This window comes from Bipolaris maydis (genome assembly GCF_028858645.1).
Source record: "Bipolaris maydis strain C4 unplaced genomic scaffold PSV08scaffold_17, whole genome shotgun sequence".
Classification (NCBI taxonomy): domain Eukaryota; kingdom Fungi; phylum Ascomycota; class Dothideomycetes; order Pleosporales; family Pleosporaceae; genus Bipolaris; species Bipolaris maydis.
In genome coordinates, this window is record NW_027093873.1 from 527,886 (window position 1) to 551,157 (window position 23,272).

Sequence of the window (23,272 nt, forward strand, 5' to 3'; positions counted from 1 at the left end):
TGAAGGAGTTGTTGTTGTTGAGGTCGGAGATGCTATCGAACGCGCAACTGGGCTAGGTGTGTCGCGACCGTAGAAGTAATCGCTGGACCACTGTTAATTGGCAAGTTGAAGTGGATGCGCGCAGATGTACACGACCTTCTCGCGCGTCAATGTCGCATCCAAAAGTTGGGCAAACAGATGCATGGGTCGAGCTTAGCTCCGGTGAATTGTTGTTCCTACCTGGCCAGTGGCCGGGATTCCAGACCGCCGCTCCCCGCTAATCTCAGGTGCCTGAGACTCCACGACGACGAGGCAAGGAGGCGCAGTCTTTGGTCGTTCGTCTCCGTGACGCACTTCTCTTGTTATCTAAGCCCAATTCCACCAAACATCAATCCCAATCTACTTCCCACAACCTCCTGTTGTACACGTATAGATTAAACGAGCATCCAGCGGCTCTCGACATGTCGGACGAGCTAGCACCACCCCGCAAGAGTGTAGAGCTGGAGGACCCAGGTGCGAAGGAGCTCGGTATGCTACATCATGTGCCAATCTGAGCGGCTCTTGTCTAACTATATATAGCCGAGTCAAGCGACGAGCACTTCTCCGATGCGTCTGAAGGCCAGGCTAGACGGTTTACGTTGTCGTCACCAATCCCAATAACGCGAGTGGAGCGGGTCGATGATACGCCAGCACATGGCGAAGTGCCGGGAACAGAGGCATACAACAAACGCACCCAAGATGCCGTGCCTGACGAGGTCGAGATTGTGCCAGAAGGCATGCGAAGCCGCAGTGCGTCACGCGTTAGCGTCAGCGACCGGCCCATTACGCCAGGAGGAACGCCCATCCCAAAGACTGTGGTTGAGAAGATTGATCCCGACGAGCCCAGCTACGGTGATGTGCCTGGAACGGAAGCACACCAGCAGCGTCTGGCGGATGCGGCGCCTGATGTAGTCATCAAGGCACCGCAGGAGACGCAGCACAGCAACTCAGGTACGTAGGGCATTTCCTTGGTGCCTCCTGCGTACCATTGACGACGGAAGAAGGGTCACCAACCTCGCATGACAGATCTACAATAAATCCGGGTGACGACGCACCCGAAGCAGCACCCAAAGCCAACGGTGTGGTTGAACAACAAGAGGGCAACGACGACGACGACGACTTTGGTGATGACACAGCAGACGTGGCAGCTGGTGCTGACGATGATGACGATGGGTTTGGGGACTTTGACGAGTTTGAAGAGGGTGGGGAGGGTGACGACGATTTTGGAGACTTTGACGATGGGTTTCAGCAAGGCGAGCAAGAGGCAGAGACATCATTTGATAAAGTGCCAGAACAAGCTCCTGTACCTGCCCCTTTGCCAGGTCCTGTAAGTTGCAGCAATTCTAGCCCACTGATAGTATTGCTTGGACCGTTGGTTACTGTGACACTCTGACTAACCTTTTGCCCGCACAGCCCGTCTTGGACTTTGAGCATCTCACATCACCTGAAGACATTACTAGCGCAACACGGCCTTACCTGGAGGATATGTATCCTCTGCCAAGAGACATACCCAGCATATCTACCAATCCGGAGGAGACACGGTCCATTTTCTTGTCGGAGCGCAGCCACTCGCTGTGGAGCCAGCTGGTTGCACCGCCACCGCTGCAGCCACCAGACTGGGTACGGTCACGGATACGACGACTGTTTCTCGTCTCACTGGGCGTGCCCGTAGACCTGGATGAAATCCTGCCGGCGTCGAAGCAAAAGAAGCTTATCCTGCCGTCGATCCACATACCTGGAGAGCGTTCGCCCCGCCCTTCGTCTGACGGGCGCAGCAACGGCGGACCACTGGGACGCATCAGACGCGAGAATGAGTCGTCGACATCAGTCGATTCGTCAAGCTCAAAAGTCGACCGCAAGCGAAAAGGGCCCCCACCACCTCCGGAACTGGACATTAGCAGTACAACGCAGCTGTGTGCGACGACAGACGCAGCACTCGAGGGCCTGACGGACGACGAGCTGCGGATGCACATTGATCACCTCAAGGCGCTACAGGAACGGGCAAAGGAGGTGTTTGAGTACTGGCAGAAGCGGATGGAGAGCGCGCTAGGAGACAAGGATGCATTTGAGCAGGTGATTGAGAGTTTGGTGGCCCACGCCAAAAAGCTGCGGTAGTCTTGTCTAAGCAAGTGCAAGTAAGTAATGTAAGTGCATAGTTTGGGTGTGACTGCGGGCTTGTCTCTGCGTGTGATTGTGATGGACGTGTCTGTTCGTGTTGGCGTTTTGGTTTGGTGGTGACCCCGCATTGTGGGATAGCGCGGGTTGGCCAAAGCTGGCTGGCACGCGGCAGGGATAGTCTGGAATTTGGTTCTTCTCTTGGCTGCCTACGGAATTGCTTTTTTTCTTCGAGGCAATGAAGCTGAAATCAAGCGGAGGGGGCTGGAAGAGACTGATGGCAACGAAACATGCAGGGTGCCGTGGGTCCAGGTGCAGTGCGGCTGTAGAGATATTCTGTGGACACTGCATGTGGGTGTGCAGGACAGGCTGGTGAATAAGCTTCTGCGAGGTGACCAATCGGCATGGCAGGAGCAGTTTATGAAGGCAGTGGCAGTGACAGCGCTCAGACGGGAGGTTGTAAGTAGTATGTAAGTATGCGGAGTCGATCCATTACGATCTACGCAGGCCAATCGCGGCAGTGAAGACGCCGGGAGTACATGGGCGGTCTTGACCGGGAAGGGCCAAAGTTTGCAGGCATGATTAGGCGAGATGCGGTGTGGCCACGAGGGTCGTGGAGAGAAGATGGCGTTGTCGAGTAAGTAAGTAGAGCAGGAGCACAATGGGCAGCGTGTGCCGGGAAGTAAGTAAGCGGGCACAGAATGCGCTTAGGCAGCGCTACTATAGGCTCCGGGGAGACCCTGAAGACCACCATGGCAGCCTCTCCCAACGCGGTAGTCTGGTGTCCGAGCACCCCCCACCCGTCGACCCATTGAGCAACATAGCCTCGTCTTTCCCCGTCCGTCAGCAGCCCCATGGATGCTACCATGACAGATTGAGATGCGAGCAAAGCACGACAAGGAGATTGCCGCGGTGGTGGCAACGGGCGGCTGGTGGTGATGGGCAGAGGAGCGGAATGGGATAAGCAAAGGTGAAACAAAGCCTCACGGCCGCTTGAGCGGTGGAAGAGGGAAAAAGGGGACGATCAAACAGGAGAGGGCGTGTGGGCAAAGTCGCGCACCGTTAGGTTAGTGGCGCATGCGGACAGAGTTCACCGTCGACGTTGAGGTTTGGTGCCCGCGAGGCCAGCGAGCCAGTGGCAGATGTGGATAGGGGTACTTAGTTTGCCACAGGGCAGTGGGTGCAGTGGGTGCAGCGTGGCGCCTCGGCCGGACTGCCCTGCACACGCTCGTACGTTTGCGTTGCTGCTAGCAGCAGAGGCGGTCACGCTTTGCCATGGGTGGCCGCCCCAGGCGATGCAGGCCGATTCCATGCGTGTGGATGGTCTGCTTGTCCGTATGCACCTCTATACATAGACAGAGTTTGCATGTTTACACAACGGATGCTCGTTCACATTACAGGGCAGTGTAGGGGTCCGGCCAAGAGAGAGGGCGAAAAGCGCGGCAGCGCAGCCATGACGTCGCCGCCGCACATGGCGGACACAACAGGCCTGCACCGCTGTCTTGCAAGCCCCCTTCTCTCATTTCGCCGTCACGAGGGCGTCGCTGGAGGAGGCTAGAGCCGTTGTCGTATCCCAACCAAAAGTACGCAGGCGTCCGTCCTTGCAATAGGCGTTGTCGTCCCGTAGCGGCGGCGGGCAGGCAGGCGAGCAGACGGACCAGCGGCCAGGCTGGCAGCATGTGCGACCCGACTTGACTCGACTCGACTCGATGCGATGCGATTCGACTCGCTCGTCGCGTCCGGCGTCCGCCGAGGTGGCCGTGGTGGAAGACTGGGGCGTTGCAGGCGTGGCATTTGGGTGCGGCGCCATGGATTGGCGTGGACCGACAGGCCTGCTAGCCGACAACTGACAGGCGCAAATGCCATGGCAGCCATGGCAGCCCTCTCTTCGCCCTCCAACACGGCAACTCCTGGGCCGATCCCTTTGTGAGGCAGCGTACCACAGTTTAGCCTCCAATTCACCTCTTCTGCATCTTCTGCCCTCAGCCTGCCAGCCTGCCTCCGAGCCCATTCCTCTTGACCGTGGGCGCCCGTGGCTTGTGCGTGCGCCTACTGTACATTACACTACACGCCTGTACCGGCTTGCAACACGCCCTGGCTTTTCATTTGCCCATCCCATCGCCAGCACCCTACCCACGACACGCTTATCCTCTTTCCGCGCCCGCCTGTTCTCCCGGCGGGGCCTCCCTGCCTTTGCGCCTCTTCGACACCATCCACTCGACCTCATCTCGCCCGCCTCCCTCTGCGCTGCCTTTCCGTCTCTAATCATTATCCTGTCCCGCCCCAGACGTCTGCTTGACCATCTGCCCATCCCTCTCTAATTCCCCAACCACTGACGTCTTCGCCTTCCCATCTCGCTCTTGCCGCCTCCAATGCGCACATAGCATCGCTCGAGATCCCTCCTCACCCCTCTCACTCCAGCCGCCGCTGCCGCTGCCCACCGCCGCTGCCGCCATGGCTGCAGAGACATACTCGGGCGTCGCAGCCATCATCCGCAACCTCGCCCGCCAACACGATCCCGCCAGAGACCCCAGCTTCAGCGCCCAAGTCTCTGCAAATGGCGCCAAAACCGCCGCAAATGCAATCGCCCTGCCTGGCCCTGAGAGCGAAGAAAAGACACAATTAGAACAAGAGCTGTCGGCCCTGTGCAGCCGCATAGACTTTCTCGAGCACAAGTGCAGCCATGCCGCTGCCAAATCAGGCCAATTTCCTCTGACGCCCGCACAAGAGTCCCCCGATGATGGCGTCCTATACACTCCTGCTGGTGCCATTCGCAACAGCAGTGCCCCACCTGGCCAGGCTCGTCGGGGTTCAAACAAGGAGCGTGCCATCTGGGTATCCAACTGGCTGGCTGCAAAGGAAACAAATGGTGGCCCCGAGGAGCCTGCCGCTGCCCTCACTGAAGAACAACTTAATTATCTACGCGTACACTTGAACCAACAGGCCGACCAGATCAGGAACCAGCGCGAACACATTGGTACGAGCACATTCATGCATATATACATATATACATATACATATATATATATGTTCCTTGCATGCTTCATCTTCATTTGAGCCCCATACTGACAGTACATAGACAACTTGAGCCGGGAAGTGAACAAGCAACTGACGACACAGAGCATGGTGTTCGAACATGGCATCGAGGATATTGGCGCACTGAAACGAGAACTCGGCAAGCACCAGCAAGGTAGGCTTCAACCCCACCACACGTCAGTAACTGCGACTAACGTCATCCAGCCAATCTAGCTTTCCAGAAAGCACTACGGGAGATTGGCGCGATTGTCACGGCTGTTGCTATGGGAGATCTGAGCAAAAAGGTTCTCATCCATGCAAAGGAAATGGACCCTGAAATCACTCTCTTCAAGCGCACAATCAATACCATGGTGGACCAGCTGCAAGAATTTGCCAGTCAGGTCACGTTTCTCGCTCGAGAGGTCGGTACTGAAGGCAGATTGGGCGGTCAGGCAAACTTACCAGGAGTTGCTGGTATTTGGGCTGAGCTGACGGATAGTGGTATGTCTTGATTCGTGTCCCGCTATCGGGCCGATACTAACATGTCGCATAGTCAACATGATGGCCAATAATCTCACCGAGCAGGTGCGAGAGATCGCCGTAGTGACGACTGCTGTCGCTCATGGCGATCTCAGCCGCAAAATTGAGCGACCGGCCCGAGGAGAGATCCTGCAATTACAACAGACCATCAATACCATGGTGGATCAACTACAGTCATTTGCAACTGAAGTCACAAAGGTCGCTAGGGACGTCGGTACCGAGGGCAAGCTCGGTGGACAGGCTGAGATTGCCGGAGTCAAGGGCATGTGGAATGAGCTCACTGTAAACGTCAACGCCATGGCCCAAAACCTCACTACCCAGGTGCGAGACATTGCTCAGGTCACCACGGCTGTCGCTCAAGGCAACCTTACCCGCAAGGTCGAGGCCCAGTGCAAGGGTGAAATTCTGGAACTCAAGAATACAATCAACCGCATGGTGGACCAACTGCAGCAATTTGCACACGAAGTCACCAAGATTGCAAGAGAGGTCGGATCCGAGGGTCGCCTCGGTGGTCAGGCTACTGTGCATGGGGTTGAGGGTACCTGGAAAGACCTCACTGAGAATGTGAACGGTATGGCGATGAATCTAACAACCCAAGTGCGAGAAATCGCAGAGGTTACGACAGCTGTCGCTCGAGGAGATCTTAGCAGAAAGGTCAAGGCCGAGGTACAGGGAGAGATTCTTTCTCTGAAGATCACCATCAACACCATGGTGGACCGCCTGAATACTTTTGCGCAAGAAGTCAGCAAGGTCGCCCGTGAGGTCGGAACTGACGGAATCCTGGGTGGCCAAGCCCAAGTCGACAACGTCGAAGGCAAATGGAAGGACCTGACAAACAATGTCAACACCATGGCCCAGAATCTCACATTACAAGTGCGTAGTATCTCCGAAGTCACACAAGCAATTGCCAAGGGAGATATGAGTCGAAGAGTACACGTTGACGCTGAGGGTGAAATACGGTTACTCAAAGACACCGTCAACGACATGGTTATGAGACTCGACGAATGGTCTCTTGCTGTGAAGCGCGTAGCCCGCGATGTGGGTGTAGACGGCAAGATGGGTGGTCAAGCCGATGTGCGAGACATTGACGGACGCTGGAAGGAGATCACCACGGATGTCAACACCATGGCTCAAAATCTTACGTCGCAGGTGCGCGCTTTTGGCGACATCACCAACGCCGCAATGGAGGGCAAATTCACTCAAATCACAGTCGAAGCTTCTGGTGAAATGGATGAGCTGAAGAGAAAGATCAACCAGATGGTGTCCAGTTTGCGAGAGAGTATCCAGAGGAACACGGCTGCTAGGGAAGCCGCCGAATTGGCCAACAAGACCAAGTCAGAATTCTTGGCTAACATGTCGCACGAGATCCGAACGCCCATGAACGGTATCATTGGTATGACGCAGCTTACGCTAGACACCGACCTTACCCACGCGCAACGAGAAATGTTGACTATCGTACACAACCTCGCTGGTCAGTTACTCACCATCATTGATGACATACTGGATATTTCGAAGATTGAAGCCAACCGAATGGTTATGGAAGAGATTCCGTTTTCCATGCGCGGAACCATATTCAACGCTCTCAAGTCTTTGGCGTCGAGGGCGAACGAGCGGAAGTTGAACCTCGCGTATGATGTTTCGTACACTGTACCCGACTATGTTGTGGGTGATTCATTCAGGTTAAGGCAGATTATTCTCAACCTTGTCGGTAACGCCATCAAGTTTACTGAGCACGGAGAGGTCAAGGTCGCTATATCGATGGCGCAGGAGCAAGACTGTGGGCCGGACCACTATGTATTCCAGTTTGCGGTCTCTGACACTGGTATTGGAATTCGTGGCGACAAGCTCAACCTCATCTTCGACACGTTCCAGCAAGCAGATGGCTCAACCACAAGGAAGTTTGGTGGTACTGGTCTTGGACTGTCCATCTCGAAGCGTCTCGTTACTCTCATGGGTGGTCGCATGTGGGTCGAGTCAGATTTTGGCAAGGGAAGTGTGTTCTACTTCACATGCAGGGTCCGTCTCGGCAAGCCAGAGATTACCGCTATCCAGCCCCAGCTTGTCGCATACAAGCAGCACACGGTGCTGTTTGTCGACCAAGGCAACACTGGTTTCTCGGATCAGATCATTGAGCACTTGAAGGCCCTGGATCTCGTACCCATGGTTGTCAACTCGGTTGAAGAGGTGCCCGAGACTACAAAGAGAGCCGACATGCCTTACGATTGCGTTATTGTGGACAATGACAAGACGGCACGAGAGCTCAGGATTGCCGAGCGCTTCAAGTACATTCCTCTTGTCATGCTGACGCCACACGTCTGCATCAGCCTCCGATCTGCATTGGAAAATGGCATCTCGAGCTACATGACGACACCTTGCCTGCCAATCGATTTGGGCAACGCACTCATTCCAGCACTGGATGGCCGTGCCGCGCCTCTTGTTTCTGACCATTCCAAGTCATTCCAGATTCTGTTGGCCGAAGACAATGCTGTCAATCAGAAGCTTGCTGTCCGAATTTTGGAGAAGTACCACCACAGGGTCACTGTGGCCAACAACGGTCTCGAGGCCTTTGAGCACATCCAGAAGAAGCGCTACGACTGCGTACTCATGGATGTGCAAATGCCGGTTATGGTAAGCTGAATTACAACGGTTGATGAATCACACCTAACATGATGCAGGGTGGTTTTGAGGCCACGGCTAAGATTCGTGAGTGGGAACGCGAGAACGGTATCCCGTCTACACCAGTCATTGCACTCACGGCGCACGCAATGGTTGGCGATCGCGAGAAATGCCTTGCAGCGCAGATGGATGTAAGTTGATGCAACCCCTAAATTGATTCTCGATACTAACTCGAGCAACAGGACTATCTTTCCAAACCCCTTCGTCAAAATCAACTTATCCAGACCATTCTCCGTTGTGCTACTGTCGGAAGCACAATCTACGATCACACAAGTGAGCCACGGTATACGGCGTCATCACACATCCCCAACCTTGACCTGCCAGGAAACAGCAAAGACAAGGCAACCACGGGAGCGGCGTCGGCGTCGACAACAAGCCCCAAGAAGCGACCGCAACTCGAAACGCGAGGTTTCACGGACCGTGGCGGAGGTGCTGACAGCCCCAACCTGTTGGCGGTGGATCAGACGGATAATGGCAGTGTCGAGAGAGTACGTTCCTTGTCCGCTAGTTTGTGAGTAATTGACCCTAATATATGTGCGTTGTAGCTTTTGCTGCGGAGTCACAGTAGCTGAGTTTGTGTGACATAAAGGAAGAGGAGAAGGCTTGATTAGTTACGTACTCGAGCTCTCTTAAGGCTGAATCCTGCCAAACGATAACTGCATCAACAACACCTGCCTCGACGATTATCGACGATGAACGATGAACGACATTCTCGACGCCAGTAGCGCGTTGTAGCGATGCCAATCGGGAATAAGCCGCTTATCGAAGTAATGATGTTGATGGAAGGTTGGACCTAAAGCAAGAATCGCCCTTGTTGTTCTTCACAAACGCCAGCTATGGAGCATTTTTTTCAGTTGGCGTTTCTACTGTGCTGGATCCAGTTTTGCTGCACGCCTCACATGACTTTTTTCTGTGGTAGTTTTTCCTGCATATCTCGGCGTTGACTGTTTCACTGTTTCGGGGAGTTTGACTTTGAAGGGTCTTCCGTCAAGTGTGGTCTTTTGGAGTACCTTGGCTTTTTCTTAAAACTTCGGAGATATAGAAATCTACCTGGTAGGCTTGGAGCACCGCTGTGAAGTAGTAGTAGTAGCGTGGTACATATATACATGCGTTATTTTTCTCTCTCCCTATTGTTAATATGTCTTTTTCAAGTGCGTGATGTGCGGCCATTACCTGCGTATAGTTAGAAAAAATTAGTCTACGCTGTGTAGCCTCGTACAACTCGCGTGACGTCGTTGTACATGTTGTACAGGGCGCCAAGCCTAGCCTGGCGTGTGTTCTCTTGACCGGAGGACGTGCAGCCACAGCTGTAAGAACAAAATTCCTTCAGCCGTTCGCCTTAGCAATAGTCGTGTCAGCATAGCATAGGGTGCCTTGTAACGAGTCCCTACTGCACTGCCCATTTTGCATCGTTTAGGCTCTGAGCGATTACTTTTGCCGCATTGCAGATGCAATGCAACCCAAAGCCCAGATGACGTTCAGCCGCGGGCTTACCAGGGTCAGCCTACTATCGATAGTAATCGAGGACGCGACAGACGCTCTCACACTGGTGGCTTCCCTTCGTCCTCTGCGCGCAACCCCACCGCGAGGCTATGGCGTTTGCGATACGGTGGAATAGGAGCGCCTAGCTCTTTTCTTTTCACTTCTTCCTTTGTTTTTCTCGTTTCTCATTCGCCCTCGTCTCGTTTGATGAAATACGAGGGTGTCGCAGTTTACGTTGCACAGAAGAACCCTCGGCGAAACGACCGCGCAGCGCGTCGTGGCGTGTCACTGCAATTGTCTTACAGGGCTTCCCTTTCACTCTTCATTTGGCCACGCTGCAGCCTGAAAGTCGCTTGGAGCCTCACGGTGAACCGGCTACGCACAGCGGTCACTTTTTTTTGACCACTCATTCCGCCGCCCTACACTCGCACCTTCGATCTATAAGACCCGTCTACGCCGCACTGTTCTTCATCCAGCGTACTTCCCCTGTCCCGAACCCCCCATTTCGACGTCTATTACATTCGCTTCGTTTGTCTCGCCACACTGCTGTGGTAGTCAGCCTAGCCAGGATGGATATGGCGAATGACACCAATGCCCTTCAGGCAAACATTGCCATGATAAGAGCGATCCTCCCCACTGTTGATGATATCGATAAGCCATACTACGAGCAGCAGCTCCATGAAATGTCTGAGAGGCTCCAAAAGCATCGCGAGCAAGCCCGGGCCTTTCAGCCACGATACGCTCCTGCCGTTCCCTCAAATGACATACGAAGGCCGCTTTCGCCACCTCGCGCCCTGCCATCACATTCTCTTAAGCGCAACCTAGAGCTATCCGGCGGCCCTGAGGCCAAGCGTATGAGCAGGCAACCAAGCCCAGATATCACAACACCCCCTTTGCAGTCGTGGTCACAATCATTGCCTCGTCGGGAGTCAAATCATGTGCATCGATCTGATCAAATAGCTTTCGTAGATTTGACCGAGTCTGATCCCCCTACCCCTGTACGATCCCCCCAGCCGCCTATGCAGGCGCCCATATATTCGGATCCGTTTCCAGAACTGCACAATGCCTATCGGGGAGCATTTCGCAATGGCCATTCGATGCCGGCCAGTAATGCTAGTAGGGATTATATGTCCGTACCAGAGCTGGCTGAGTTCATGATGACTCCGAACCCACCAGGTCATAGCTATGGATATCAGCAGCAGCCGCATGTATTTCCGGGGGATCAAACTGCTGGGTTCGATTACTATGCCAATAATGCTTTGCCTCCTTACATGGATGCGCTTAGAGGACCTCTGTTCATGAGAGCCGGCGATAGCGACGGTGACGAATATGGTGGCTTCCCAGGGAGTCATGTCGCTGAAACAGAGGCCATAGAGAAGCTGCTTGAGAACTTTAAGGGCGATGCTGATAAGACTGAGGAGCGAGAGCCAACGCCCGCCATCATGACCTGTACCCTCAAAGAGTACCAGCGAATTGGTCTGACCTGGCTCCTCAAGATGGAACGTGGTGACAACAAAGGCAGTATTCTAGCTGATGATATGGGATTGGGAAAGACGGTAAGTGAATCGGATCGCATTTTGATGACCTATGTTCTGGTCCAACCTGGCTACTCCGTTACTAACAACATACTCAGATACAAGCTCTTGCGCTCATTTGTGCAAATCCACCCGATGATCCAGCCTGTAAAACAACTCTCATAATCGCGCCTGTGGCTCTCATGCGGCAGTGGGAAAAAGAAATCGAACGGCATGTTGATCCTCGTCACAAGCTCAGTGTATATCTCTACCACGGTACTGGCAAGAATGTCGATTTTTCCCGTCTTCGTCAGTACGATGTTGTGCTGACAACCTTTGGCTGCCTTACCTCGGAATACAAGCAGAAAGAGTCCCGGAAAGAGTCGACACTGCACGAACAGGAGACACAGGACCCTTCTATTCGTCGCAAAGCCAAGGATAAGCTTGCATTGCTCGGACCCGAGTGCATGTGGTATCGCATCATCATTGACGAGGCTCACAATATCAAGAATCGTAACAGCAAAGCGTCAAAAGCTTGCGCAGATCTCATGGCCCATCACCGCTTGTGCATGACTGGAACGCCCATGATGAACAGCATCGCTGAATTATACCCGTTGATTCGGTTCCTCAAGGTGAAACCTTATTGTTCGTGGAACAAGTTCAACACGGACATCTTTAAAGTAAGTGATAAGTACTAGTGGATCGTGCGCTACAGGCTGACGATTCTCAGACAATCAAGCAAACACGTACGAGGAGCCAAGGGATGGATCGTGTTCGAATTCTGCTGGCGTCTCTCATGCTGCGAAGGCAGAAGGACGCCAAAGTGGATGGACAACCAATCTCCAGAATTCCGCCCAAGCACGTTGTTGTCGACAACGTTGATTTTAGCGAATCAGAACTTGAACTATACCGTGCTTTGGAGACGAGGACACAGCTTCAAATGAACCAGTACATTGACAATGACGCAGTTTCATGTAAGCTTGCTCAAGTTAGTTTTGGCTTTGTAAGGTTACATGCTAACAAGATCCAGCCAACTATGCAAATGTCTTGGTCCTCTTACTTCGACTGCGTCAGGCCTGCTGTCATCCACACCTGATCAAAGATCTCAGCCAGCCAGCGACTGAGGGCATTGACGAGGACGACCTGTTGACCCGAGCGCAGGGATTGAATGCAGACGTCGTCGTGCGATTAAAGAATCACGACTCATTCGAGTGCCCAATCTGTCTCGAGGCTGACCCTAACCCGACCATTATCATTCCGTGCGGACATACGGTCTGTGGCGAATGTGTCCAGAAGCTTATTGACCCCGCAATGCGGGCAGCTCAGCAGGATGGCAACGATGAGACAAGCATACCCAAGTGTCCGCATTGCCGTGGCGAGTTGAGGGCCAGATTGATCACCGACTACAAGCACTTTTGCAAAGTCCATTGTCGCGAGCGTCTCGCGTCAGCTGATCTGGACGACGAGGCCGAGGACGACGATTCCGAGTCTGATGTTTCCGATTCTGAAGATGGGGATGCGCCCGATGCTGATAAGCACGGCAATCTGGCTGGATTTGTTGTGGATGATGACGCCGAAGACGGTGATGAGGCGGGTGACTCTGCTCCCAAAGCAAAGTCGAAGAAGAAGTCGAAGAAGCGTGCCAAGGGCAAGGGCAAGGCGCGTGCTAAACCCAAGTTGACTTTGGCTCAGCTGAAGAAAGAGTCAATGCGCAGCAAAGCAGCCAAAAAGCGCTACCTCCGTCGTCTGGACAAGACATATGTTCCATCCGCGAAGATCAACCGAACGATCCAACTTCTCCAAGAGATCCGCAACAACGACCCAACCGAGAAGACGCTAGTGTTCTCCCAATTCACCTCACTCCTCGACCTCATCGAAGTCCCGCTCAACCGAGAAAAGATGCAATACCAACGCTACGATGGCACCATGAAAATGGACGCCCGCGCCGACGCCGTCAGCGCCTTCATGGACGAGGCGGACCAAAACGTCATGCTCGTCTCGCTCAAAGCAGGTAATGCGGGTCTCAACCTGTGGAAAGCATCTCAAGTCATCATCCTCGATCCCTTCTGGAACCCTTTTATTGAAGACCAGGCTGTCGACCGGGCCCATCGCATGCCGCAGACGCGCGAAGTGTATGTGCATCGTGTGTTGGTGCCCGAGACGGTGGAGGATCGGATTACGCATTTGCAGGATAGTAAGCGCGAGATGATTGGGGCGGCGCTGGATGAGAGGGAGTATAAGAATTTGACGAGGTTGGATGTTAGGGAGTTGAGGTATTTGTTTGGAATGAAGTAGGTGGTGGTAAGTAGGTGTGGGTATTTCGGGGGTTGGTTGATTGTGTGTATTGAAAGGGCTTTCTCTTGTCAGTATGGCTTCTCCACATTCGCACTCCCCCCCTTTTTTTGGTCTCTTTGATACCCGATCTTTTTACGATCTTTGCGATTCCGGTTTTCCTTTCTTGTTTCTTTCTTAGCCGCGTCACATAGATGGATATATACATATGCACTCTTCTTTGATCTTTACACTACAACCCCCCATCCACACCTTCACGCCTCCGTACCCCCTAACATCTCAATCTTCCGATAGAGCCATGCAACGAAATCCCAGTGCGTACGTATGCTCGGATGACTCATCAGATGGAACAGAGTCCGAGTCTGTGCTCTTGGCTGCCTAGTTATCATCATTCCCCCACCCCTCCCCCAATTCATCTTATCACGTGACCACAGTCTGTACATGCTATGTTCGTTCTGGAGAAATTCTATGCAGCCCTTTTTTTTTTCCGCGCTGTGCCGGTAAAACGCAACATGCATAAGGTTTACGCAAGCTGATTTTCTTTCGGAGAGAGGGTCGGATGAGTCAGGAGAGAAATGCGGTGGTTTTGGTTGCGGTCATTATTACTAACAGGGCTGGATGGGGTGGAGTTGTGACATGGATGCTGGGTAGGTAGGGGGCGGGGGGAGGATTAATCGCATTATTACTAACGGCGCTTGGTCCCGCGGTTGAGGGGAGGTGAGGGGAGAGCATGTCTAGTATATGGATGTAGTTCAAGAGGAATGTATGAGTTTTGTTTTGTATCTTGATATGTTCAGATCAGGGGCAGAGGGCGGCAGGCAGGGGTGTGTGTGGCGTCTTTGGTCGTGAGTTTGCTTTTTCTTTTTCGAGTAGACGGGAAAAAAAGGTTTCGTGATGACTAAGTGGCGAGATGGGGAGAGATGTGGTATGATTTTATGTATGTGTGGAGAGATGGGGTGCATGCGTGGTGGAACGAGAAACGAATGCTGTGTGGTTGAATGCGGCTGATGTGTGGGAATGGGGAGGAGAATGGCACTAGTACTAAAATAACTAAGTATACTTACTTAGGTTCGCTGACCACCCCAGCACCCACACGCGGGCCGGGGGGGAGAACGGACCGATTGAAGACGAGGCTACCGACATGGAAATGTTGCGAAACAGCCATGTCTGATGCTTGTCGAGATTTTTGAACGGAAATGCAGGTTTTTTTTTTGTTGCGCGTGTCGGTGTTGATATGGGTGGACTAGCGGCAGACTGGGGGGATCGCAAGACATGAGGCGAATCTGCCGATCGATGAAAAAAAGGCGAGGCCAGACCCGTCCCCGCCACGCCAAGGCCAGCCGCTTTCCCCAATGTGCGGTTGCGGATGAACGGGGCGGACGACGACGAGGGAGTGACAGAGTGACAGAGTGACAGGTGGAGCGCGCCAGGAAAACACCACACGACGGTCTCTTGGGGCGGTGCCCATCGAGATGTGGCCTCATGCGGGCATGGCGCTGCTCGTGTGTCATGTCTCTGGCTCTTGTCACCATGCGCGAATGGCTGCACTGTCAGCTGCAAGCGAACACCCAACGGTCAGCGCCTCTAGCCAGATAGCGATATACCCGCCTGGCTAGAGTAATCTCCTCCTCCCACACCACCCCCAAAGCGTCCGGCCTGCATTCCCCATCGACTGTGCACTCCAGGCTTCCGACGCGCCATGCCGACGGCCGCTCCGCCGCGCCCTGCTCTGCTCTGTCTCCCTCTGCTGCCATTGCCTCTTGCTCTCTCTTTCCGCCGCCCGTCGCCCCAAGCCTCTTGCTGCTCTTGGTCGGCTGCTGGATTGATTGATTGCCGGCTGTCGTCTGCCTGAACCCCTGCTGCCGTGCCCTTGGTGGTTGCACATCCATTCACTCGACACCACGCCTCCGCCCTTGCCCATTCCCCCCAAACATCCGCACGAGCCTGCATGCACTGCGAGGAATGGGACACACACGACGCTCCTCGCCCTTAGCCCTGCCTTTGACAACGTCTGCTGTCTGCGCCGCCCGGTGACATGGCCAAAATGCGCATCCCTATCCGCGAGCAATTGGGCTGTTTGGTGCTGCTGGCCTCGACCATAGGCCTGGCCGTCGTCGCAGTCGCAACATGGGTACACACTCCCGCCTGCTAGCAATGCCTTCTGTTGCTGACATGAGTAGCTCACCAACCACGATTTCGTCCTCAACATACGGTATTTCCTTGTTCCTCAAGCGCCCTCGGGTCCTGGGTGCCCTCGATGCTGACTGTTGTGCCATGTAGATCGACTCGCCTTACGTTAACCGCCTCGCTCAAAGCCGCACAGCTGTCCTCGAACCTGGCCCTCATGCAAATCCTCGTCCAACAAGCAGCGAACCGTCTTTCTCCTCAGGCTGCGCTCGGTCGCTACTATCTTGGTAACAACTCGATAGAGAACTGGTCCCGCGTCGAGGAAGACTACGATGCCATCTTCTCGGGCGATGTCCGGACCCGCATCGCTGTCCAGGCCCAGATCTTTCCCTTCAACTCGTCGGCCCGCGCACTCTTCCGCCGTACCGCCGTCACGATGATGGATGTCGTGCTCCCTGTCCAGAAACCAGACGGCCAAAATGCAACACTGGGCGACCCTGATTATGGCTACATACCTGAACTCTATCCTAAATTTACTGTCGAGTCTATTCCGTTCAACTCGTCTTTCAACACCTTCAAGGCGCATTTTGAGGGGAGGACTATCGATAACACGAGTTATCTCTTGCTCGGCCCGTATCGCGTCAATGACTCTCTTAGCCTCGTCTCCATTACCGCGCCCATCATTAACAACACGTCCAACATCGATACGCTAGGATGGCTCACGACCGTTCTGGACGCCTCGCTCATTTCCAATGTTGTGGAGGCTATTGATGGCCTAGACAAGAGTGGGCTGACTCTCCTTTTTGGCCCCAACAACGTTACCAACGTCTTTCCATCAAACTACATGTACGATGCCCCGAATCCGACACCCCCCGAAAAAATGCTGGTACGTTTTCTTGTACCGCCAACGTACAGAGCCGGCATACAGCGACATGGCAAATACGATACCGAACTTGAACTTTCTCCTTTTGACTGGTCCGAATACCCGGCCATCCGCAAAGGCTTCACCCAGGCCACCGGCGCTACTAGTAATGCTGGTAGCATCGTTCCTACGGTGAATGAGGTAGGCGACAAGGTTGCAGTTGGATACGCTATTGTCCGCAGCCCCATGGTGGATTGGATGGTTGTAGTTGAGCAGACGCGTAAGGAGGTCTGGGAGCCCATCAATCGTCTTCGGAATATCATCCTCGCCTGTGTTTTTGGTACTATTGGTGCCATGCTGATTGCTGCATTCCCCGTCGCGCATTATTCGAGTCAGCCAATCCGACGGCTACGAGATGCTACGAAGAAGACGGTCTCGCCTTCGGTGTTTGAAGATGACGACTCTAGCTCGCACCATGATGGCGGGCCCGATGGCTCAGATGACGCAGCACTGGCTCGCAAGGAAGGCTTCTTTGGCCAGATTATCCATTATCGCAGAAATGCAAAACTTAACAAGGCAGAAAGAAAGGAGGCAGAGAGGCGTAGGCAGTTCCGCATCCCGAGTAAAGTCAAGGACCGCAAGCACTTTATCCACGATGAACTTACCGACTTGACCACCACCTTCAACGAGATGACGGACGAACTCATGATGCAGTATGAAAAGCTTGAGGAGAGAGTAGCACAGAGAACGGCAGAGTTGGAGCAAAGCAAAAGAGCTGCAGAGGCTGCGAATGAGAGCAAGACTCTCTTCATTGCAAACATTTCGCACGAACTCAAGACGCCGTTGAACGGTATCCTGGGTATGTGCGCAGTCTGCATGTCAGAGGACGACCCGGTCAAGTTGAAACGGTCTTTGGGTATTATCTACAAGAGCGGAGACTTGCTGCTGAATCTATTGACGGATCTCTTGACTTTTAGCAAGAACCAGGTCGGACAGCAGTTGAGCTTGGATGAGAAGGAGTTCCGCTTGCGAGATGTCAGCTCACAGGTCTTGGCTATTTTCGACAAGCAGGCAAGAGAAGGTGGCATCAAGTTAGCCGTGGAATTCGAAGGGCCGTACGAAAACAATCTGGATGACAACGGGCGGCCCAATGAGCTACGCGATCTCGGTCCTTTTGGGCTTGGCCGGTTGAAGGACATGATTCTGTACGGAGATCAGCATCGAATACTGCAGGTGGTCATCAACCTCGTGTCCAACAGTCTCAAGTTTACGCCACAGGGCGGCTCGGTCACGCTCACGATCCGATGTCCCGGAGAAGCCCGCATGCCAGACAGCCGCAAGGCTTCGATACAGTCACGGCAAAGCTCGGCACGCAACTCAAAGGCGCGGGTAAGAACTTCGGCTTCGGAAATTGGATCGGTGTCAGTAGCCACGCCGAATCGCTACGATACTGCAAACACAATCAACGTCACGGACAAGGGAAATGCGTATTCGCATTACATGCTTCAAGAGCGGGCTGCGACGCCGCCACCTGGGCGCTGGCTGACGTTTGAGTTTGAGGTTGAAGACACTGGACCAGGTATCCCTGACCATTTGCATTCCAAGATCTTTGAACCTTTTGTCCAGGGCGACCTGGGCCTGAGCAAGAAGTTTGGAGGCACTGGTTTGGGTTTGAGCATCTGTTCGCAACTCGCGGGCTTGATGAAGGGCACGATTGGTCTGAAGAGTGAAGTCGGCCACGGAAGCGTGTTTACCATGGTCATTCCACTGAAGCACGTAGCCAGCCGCGCAGACAGCAGCGCTAGTTCGAGGATTGTTAATACGGAAACTGGAACCCCGCGGCGGAGCATGTCGATCGAGGACACCCCGCGTCGTCGATCCCATGACGATGCACGGTCGGCCCGCTCGTTGCGTTCCGGGGCTAATAGCCCTATTAGCGTCGCTACTTCGGCCGCTACCGCACCACCGGGTCCAGTGTCTTTTGAGTCGGACAACCAACCCCGTCTTGTTGGTCTCAGTCATCCCTTCTTTGCCTCGAACAAGCCGTTGGAGTCACCAAACTCACAGGTAGCAGCCATGAAGCGCGTCGAGGCCGAAGCAACGAAACGCGGTGATAAGGTCAAGGTTCTCGTCGCCGAGGATAACAAAACCAACCAAGAAGTCGTCTTGCGCATGCTCAAGCTCGAAGACGTCTACGACGTAACCGTTGCAAAGGACGGCCAGGAAGCCCTCGACAAGGTCAAGGAAAGCATGGAACGCCAGGCCCCTTACAACCTCATCTTCATGGACGTGCAAATGCCCAACCTCGACGGTCTCCAGTCCACACGTCTCATCCGCCAATCCGGCTTCTCGGCCCCCATTGTCGCCCTCACCGCCTACGCGGAAGAAAGCAACGTCAAAGAATGTCTCGACTCGGGCATGGATTTCTTCCTCTCCAAGCCTATCCGTCGTCCAGCACTCAAACACGTGCTCAAGACTTACTGCCAGACGATTCCCGAAGAGGCGGAAACTACGCCCCCGAATTCCGTAGCCGATCTCTCGGCCGCAAATGGGACTACAAAGGCCGTGGCAAAAATGGCCGACGCCAAACCGTTTGCTGCCCCGTCGTCGCGTGTGGCTAATGGCCTTGTTGCTGCGGATGCCGATACGCCGTCGCCTATGACGTCGCCGTCGCCTGCTGGGTGAGCATAACAACGCTTGGGACTAAGATTTTGGTCCGCTACCCTGTTCTTCTTCTTCTTCTTTCTCTCTTCCCTCACGTCGTTGACCTTGAGCGTTCTGAGCGTTCTGAGTGTTTTTTTCTTCTTCTTCTCTGACGAGTTTCGTTGTTTTGTTGGCGCGTGATACCACTTGCTGAGCTCTTCCTCCCTTTCCTCTTCTTCCCTTGGACGATGCCTTTTTTTTTTTTCCTTTGACTGTTTTTTTACGTCGAGCGAGAGCGTGGGTTTACCTTTTTTTGGGGGGGGGGGGAGGGAGAGGGCTGCGAAAAGAACAGTTTTCCTTCTTTCTTTTATACACATATATGCATATATATCTTATCTCGTATACACAAAGTTATGGGGAGGGGGTTTCGAGGCGCGCGCATGCGCGTATATGTGTTCTTGACGGGTGGGAAATAAAGTCTGGGGGTTTGAACATTGCTTTGGAGTTTTTTTTTGGGAAACCCTTTTTGGGGTTATAGGGAACATACAAAAGAGGAATTTGAGGGGAGTCTTTTTTCGGCGTTTTTTTTCTTTTTCAACACGGATTCAGGGTGTTTGGGGTTTGCGGAGCGAGGTTTATATACATATAATGTATGTTTTTCTTTCTGGAGGAGAGAGGGGTAGGGTGTGTGAATTGGGGAGAAGATGGGATAAATAGACAATAGCAACTTTTTTTTATTGTCTTTTGCATTCAAGTGTACCTAGGCACAAGGAAAGCTTTTTTTTTCAGAGTTGAAGTTGCGATTCTGAAATTGTCTATATATCCTATTCCCAGTCTATTTTATGTCATTACCACGTATTATGATTCAATTCCCACTCTAGTTCCCCCCCCTCTCTCTCTCTCTCTGTACTCTCCCCATTGTTCTCTTTCGGCGCGCCGTTACTTCTACGCATTTCGACTTTGTTATCGCCCATCTTGCACGGCAGCGCCACGCACCATGACTTGTCTTCGTCTCCGTCTTCGCTGCTCTACAGAGAGAAGCAGAAAACGGTGTGCATGTCGAATCCGCGACCTTCAGCCCCTCTCTGTCTCGTCTTCCTGCGTTTCTCAAACTTCAGATTCGCATGCGCTGAACATTGCTGGACAGACTTCCCAGCCTCAATTCAAAAAAAAAACTCTCCCCCTTTCCTGTGTATATCAGGACTTTCAACCAAGGGAATAAGGCTTGTTATCCCTGATGATGTAGATCTCGCCAATTAGGACAACAAGCCCGACGACCATGGTGATGGCGATAATGGGCAGATTGACGCGAGCGAATTCAAGGCCGCCGACGCGGATGTGTTTGCGGCCTAGAATATCGCGCCAGAGCATGCCGGCGAGGGAGGCGCTGAAGGCGAGGCTGAAGGCACCGTAGTTTACACCAATGGCCATGCTGTGAAAGTTGTTAGCTGTTTTTTTTTGTTGTGTGGAAGGAGGAGGAGAAGGTAAGTACCTGTATATAGTCCCCCAAAACGTGCGATCAGAAATCGGTCGTCCATTTTGTCGATGAATCTCCTCCCATGCTTGGATAACGCGTGAGATGAGGATCGTGGTGCCGATGTTTGTGCCTGCGAACTGTGTTTGCCATTAGCTTTCTTCCCACTTTCGCCATCTTAAACTTCCTTGCATTCCTTATTCTCGTTTTTATTTTAATTTGAAAAGGGAGGGAAAGGGGAAAACTCACGTTACACAGAATAACAGATACAAATCCCATACCACCAATCGCACCAATCGTCCCCGTCTTCTCGACCCAGTGGTCCCAGCCATAGGCGAAAACGGGGACCCAGCCTTTTGTTACGAGGGCTTGGACGAGGACGAACATGCAGAAAGCAAAGGGGACGAGGGCGAGGGGGAGGTGGTGGAACACGGTCATTGTCGTTGGGAAGGTTTCTTGGGCCCACGTGTAGGCGTCGTAGACGAGGGAGGTGAGCGTCGTGGGGACGGGTTTTTTGGTTGGCTCGAGTTTTTCCTCTGATCGGGGCATGGGCTCGGCTGATGATGAGGGTGTTATTTGCTGCTCTCCGCTTGTGGCGTGGCTGGCGTCGTCTGCTACTGGTTGCACTTTCTCGTCCAGGACTTGGCTTTCGCGTTGGACGGGGTGGGGAGTGATTGCATCCTGATCTACTTGTGGAACAGACATTCTCCTTGCCTCTTCTCTTTCTGCGAGTGCGGTTTCCATTCTCTGTCGGCCTTCATGGGCGATTCTTCGTGTTTCTTTTCGGTTAAGCCAGCCCATTGTGAGGTCAAAGCAGAGCATGATGAATGCAGCGGGTAGAGTAACCCAGAAGACGGGCCGCTCGTGCGTGCCTGTAGACGCTGCGTTGAGAGCAAGCACTGTTACTAGAGTGGCTGCCATGAGAACTGCTCCAAACATGGCGCCTTTCCTGTCCAGGAATGGATTCAAGACTTCTTCCAGAGACTGTTTCTTTTCTTGCTCGTCGTCGCTGTTAGGGTCAACCTCGCTATCCTCGAGTCCACCTTTGGCAAATGGAATGTTTGGATTCACTGGCTTCTTGTTCTATCGGGTTCAGATTAGTAATGGCCATGACAAGCATTCAAGTTTCTTACCTTGAGCTCTTCTGGAAGATCCTCCATCTTGATCGCAGGTGGGATGAGAGATTCATCATGGAAGATGATGTACAGCAAAAATGGATACAGGACAATACCTGTCACGAGGACTGGAACAATGACGTTTGCAGTGTACTTGATAAAGGTGATTTTGAAGGCTCCCGCGAGGACCAGGTTGGTAGGGTTAGAAGAGACGAGGATTGCGGATGCGATATTGGCCACGGAGAACTGGGTGAAGATCCATGCTCTTGGATGCTTAATGTTGCTTGACACACGAGTCATGTAAGACAAGAAAGCAGTGCCTGACAAGATGATGGGATCGTTGCCGATGAGAGCGGTCAGTCCGAAGAAAAAGGCGTACAGATAAAAGAACAGCCGGTGGCCTACTTTTCCTCCTTTCTGCAAAACCTTGAAAGCCAGCCATCTGATCAAACCAGAGGCATCGACAGAAATGGCAATGTAGGCGAGCGAGAGGAAGAAGAGCATAATGTCGTAGGGGACGATGCCTTGGTCACCAACGGTGCCACCGCGTACTTCTTTTTCACCAATGGCAAGGATGGCGAGCAGGAAGAGATCGGCGATCAGAGGAGCAGTGATGAAATTCATGGGAAAGTCGAATCGCACAAGGGCGCCAGGTCGGCCATTCCGCACTCTGGTTGGATGCTGGGGTGGTGGTATGATGCGCAGTGCACTGACAGTGTCGAGGCATAGAGTCCAGATTGGCCGGGGTATGTAGATGGGTATGTGGAAAGGGAACAAGACATTAATGTCTACAAGCATCTAGAGTTAGCTGGGTGTCTGCAACTGTCAGCATGCATAGGCGACTTACTTGTCAGGACAAAGACGATGAGCGTGACTATGGAGCGCCATTGCTTGATTTCGTTGGTGTCAAGATTGGGCCTCTCTGGCTCCGTCGCACGTAGGGCAAGCATGTTGCGACGCCTGCCAGAAGGCCGAGTACGCGCTGCGAGTTGATTCTAGTCGAAGGGAAAAAAAGAAAGGGTAGTAGTGTGCAGATATGTATGTGCGACTAAGCTTTTCCAGTAGGCCCGATGGACGGGTGAGAAGCGTTTGTCGGGAGCCGGTGCGTTGGGCTAAGATGGCACGAGGCAATTAGTGGTGAATGCCAAAATTTGAGAGTTGAAGCATGGCAGCCAAGGGATACCAAGAAGTTTGTACGACGGTGGTGAAGTGGGTGTGTATGTAGCTGGGCTTTAGGTAGAGCGTAGTCAGACACTGCGCCTGCTTCGTCAGTACCGAATAGGGTTGATGGACCGCTGCGCCCGCCTGCATGGTCGGTCTTGGGCTGGGCTGGCAGGGCTAAGGATCGGAGGCTGGCCATCCAAACCGGGTGGCGAGAACCCAATGATGCAACCCTTTG

At 53.3% G+C, this 23,272-nt stretch overlaps 5 protein-coding genes across 5 annotated transcripts; 3 read left to right on the forward strand and 2 right to left on the reverse strand.

The window, feature by feature from the left end:
- The first annotated feature begins 264 nt into the window (after positions 1 to 264).
- On the forward strand, positions 265 to 2,337 carry PSV08DRAFT_232185 (uncharacterized protein). The gene is made up of 4 exons (XM_066092268.1): positions 265 to 507; positions 559 to 969; positions 1,020 to 1,345; positions 1,432 to 2,337. The coding sequence occupies exons 1-4, from the start codon at positions 441 to 443 to the stop codon at positions 2,131 to 2,133; spliced, it is 1,506 nt and encodes a 501-aa protein (XP_065948014.1). The 5' UTR covers positions 265 to 440; the 3' UTR covers positions 2,134 to 2,337.
- A 295-nt stretch (positions 2,338 to 2,632) lies between these two features.
- Positions 2,633 to 4,008, reverse strand: PSV08DRAFT_252264 (uncharacterized protein; the record flags this gene model as incomplete). The annotated part of the gene is made up of 3 exons (XM_014222464.2): positions 2,633 to 3,062; positions 3,228 to 3,478; positions 3,712 to 4,008. 3 exons carry the CDS (start codon positions 4,006 to 4,008, stop codon positions 2,633 to 2,635), a joined length of 978 nt encoding a protein of 325 aa, XP_014077939.2.
- Positions 4,009 to 4,587: 579 nt separating this feature from the next.
- Positions 4,588 to 13,655, forward strand: PSV08DRAFT_374919 (tubulin; the record flags this gene model as incomplete). The annotated part of the gene is made up of 10 exons (XM_014222465.2): positions 4,588 to 5,110; positions 5,213 to 5,323; positions 5,374 to 5,649; positions 5,702 to 8,316; positions 8,364 to 8,495; positions 8,547 to 8,852; positions 10,449 to 11,402; positions 11,480 to 12,040; positions 12,076 to 12,334; positions 12,391 to 13,655. The coding sequence occupies 10 exons, from the start codon at positions 4,588 to 4,590 to the stop codon at positions 13,653 to 13,655; spliced, it is 7,002 nt and encodes a 2,333-aa protein (XP_014077940.2).
- A 1,527-nt stretch (positions 13,656 to 15,182) lies between these two features.
- PSV08DRAFT_211462 (uncharacterized protein) lies at positions 15,183 to 19,326 on the forward strand (the record flags this gene model as incomplete). Its single annotated transcript, XM_066092092.1, has 2 exons — positions 15,183 to 15,226; positions 15,933 to 19,326. 2 exons carry the CDS (start codon positions 15,183 to 15,185, stop codon positions 19,324 to 19,326), a joined length of 3,438 nt encoding a protein of 1,145 aa, XP_065948015.1.
- A 1,073-nt stretch (positions 19,327 to 20,399) lies between these two features.
- Positions 20,400 to 23,054, reverse strand: PSV08DRAFT_366422 (uncharacterized protein). Its single transcript, XM_014222468.1, has 5 exons — positions 22,721 to 23,054; positions 21,892 to 22,661; positions 21,008 to 21,841; positions 20,777 to 20,898; positions 20,400 to 20,716 (listed from the first exon to the last, which is right to left on the reverse strand). Exons 1-5 carry the CDS (start codon positions 22,821 to 22,823, stop codon positions 20,491 to 20,493), a joined length of 2,055 nt encoding a protein of 684 aa, XP_014077943.1. The 5' UTR covers positions 22,824 to 23,054; the 3' UTR covers positions 20,400 to 20,490.
- Between the last annotated feature and the right edge of the window lie 218 nt (positions 23,055 to 23,272).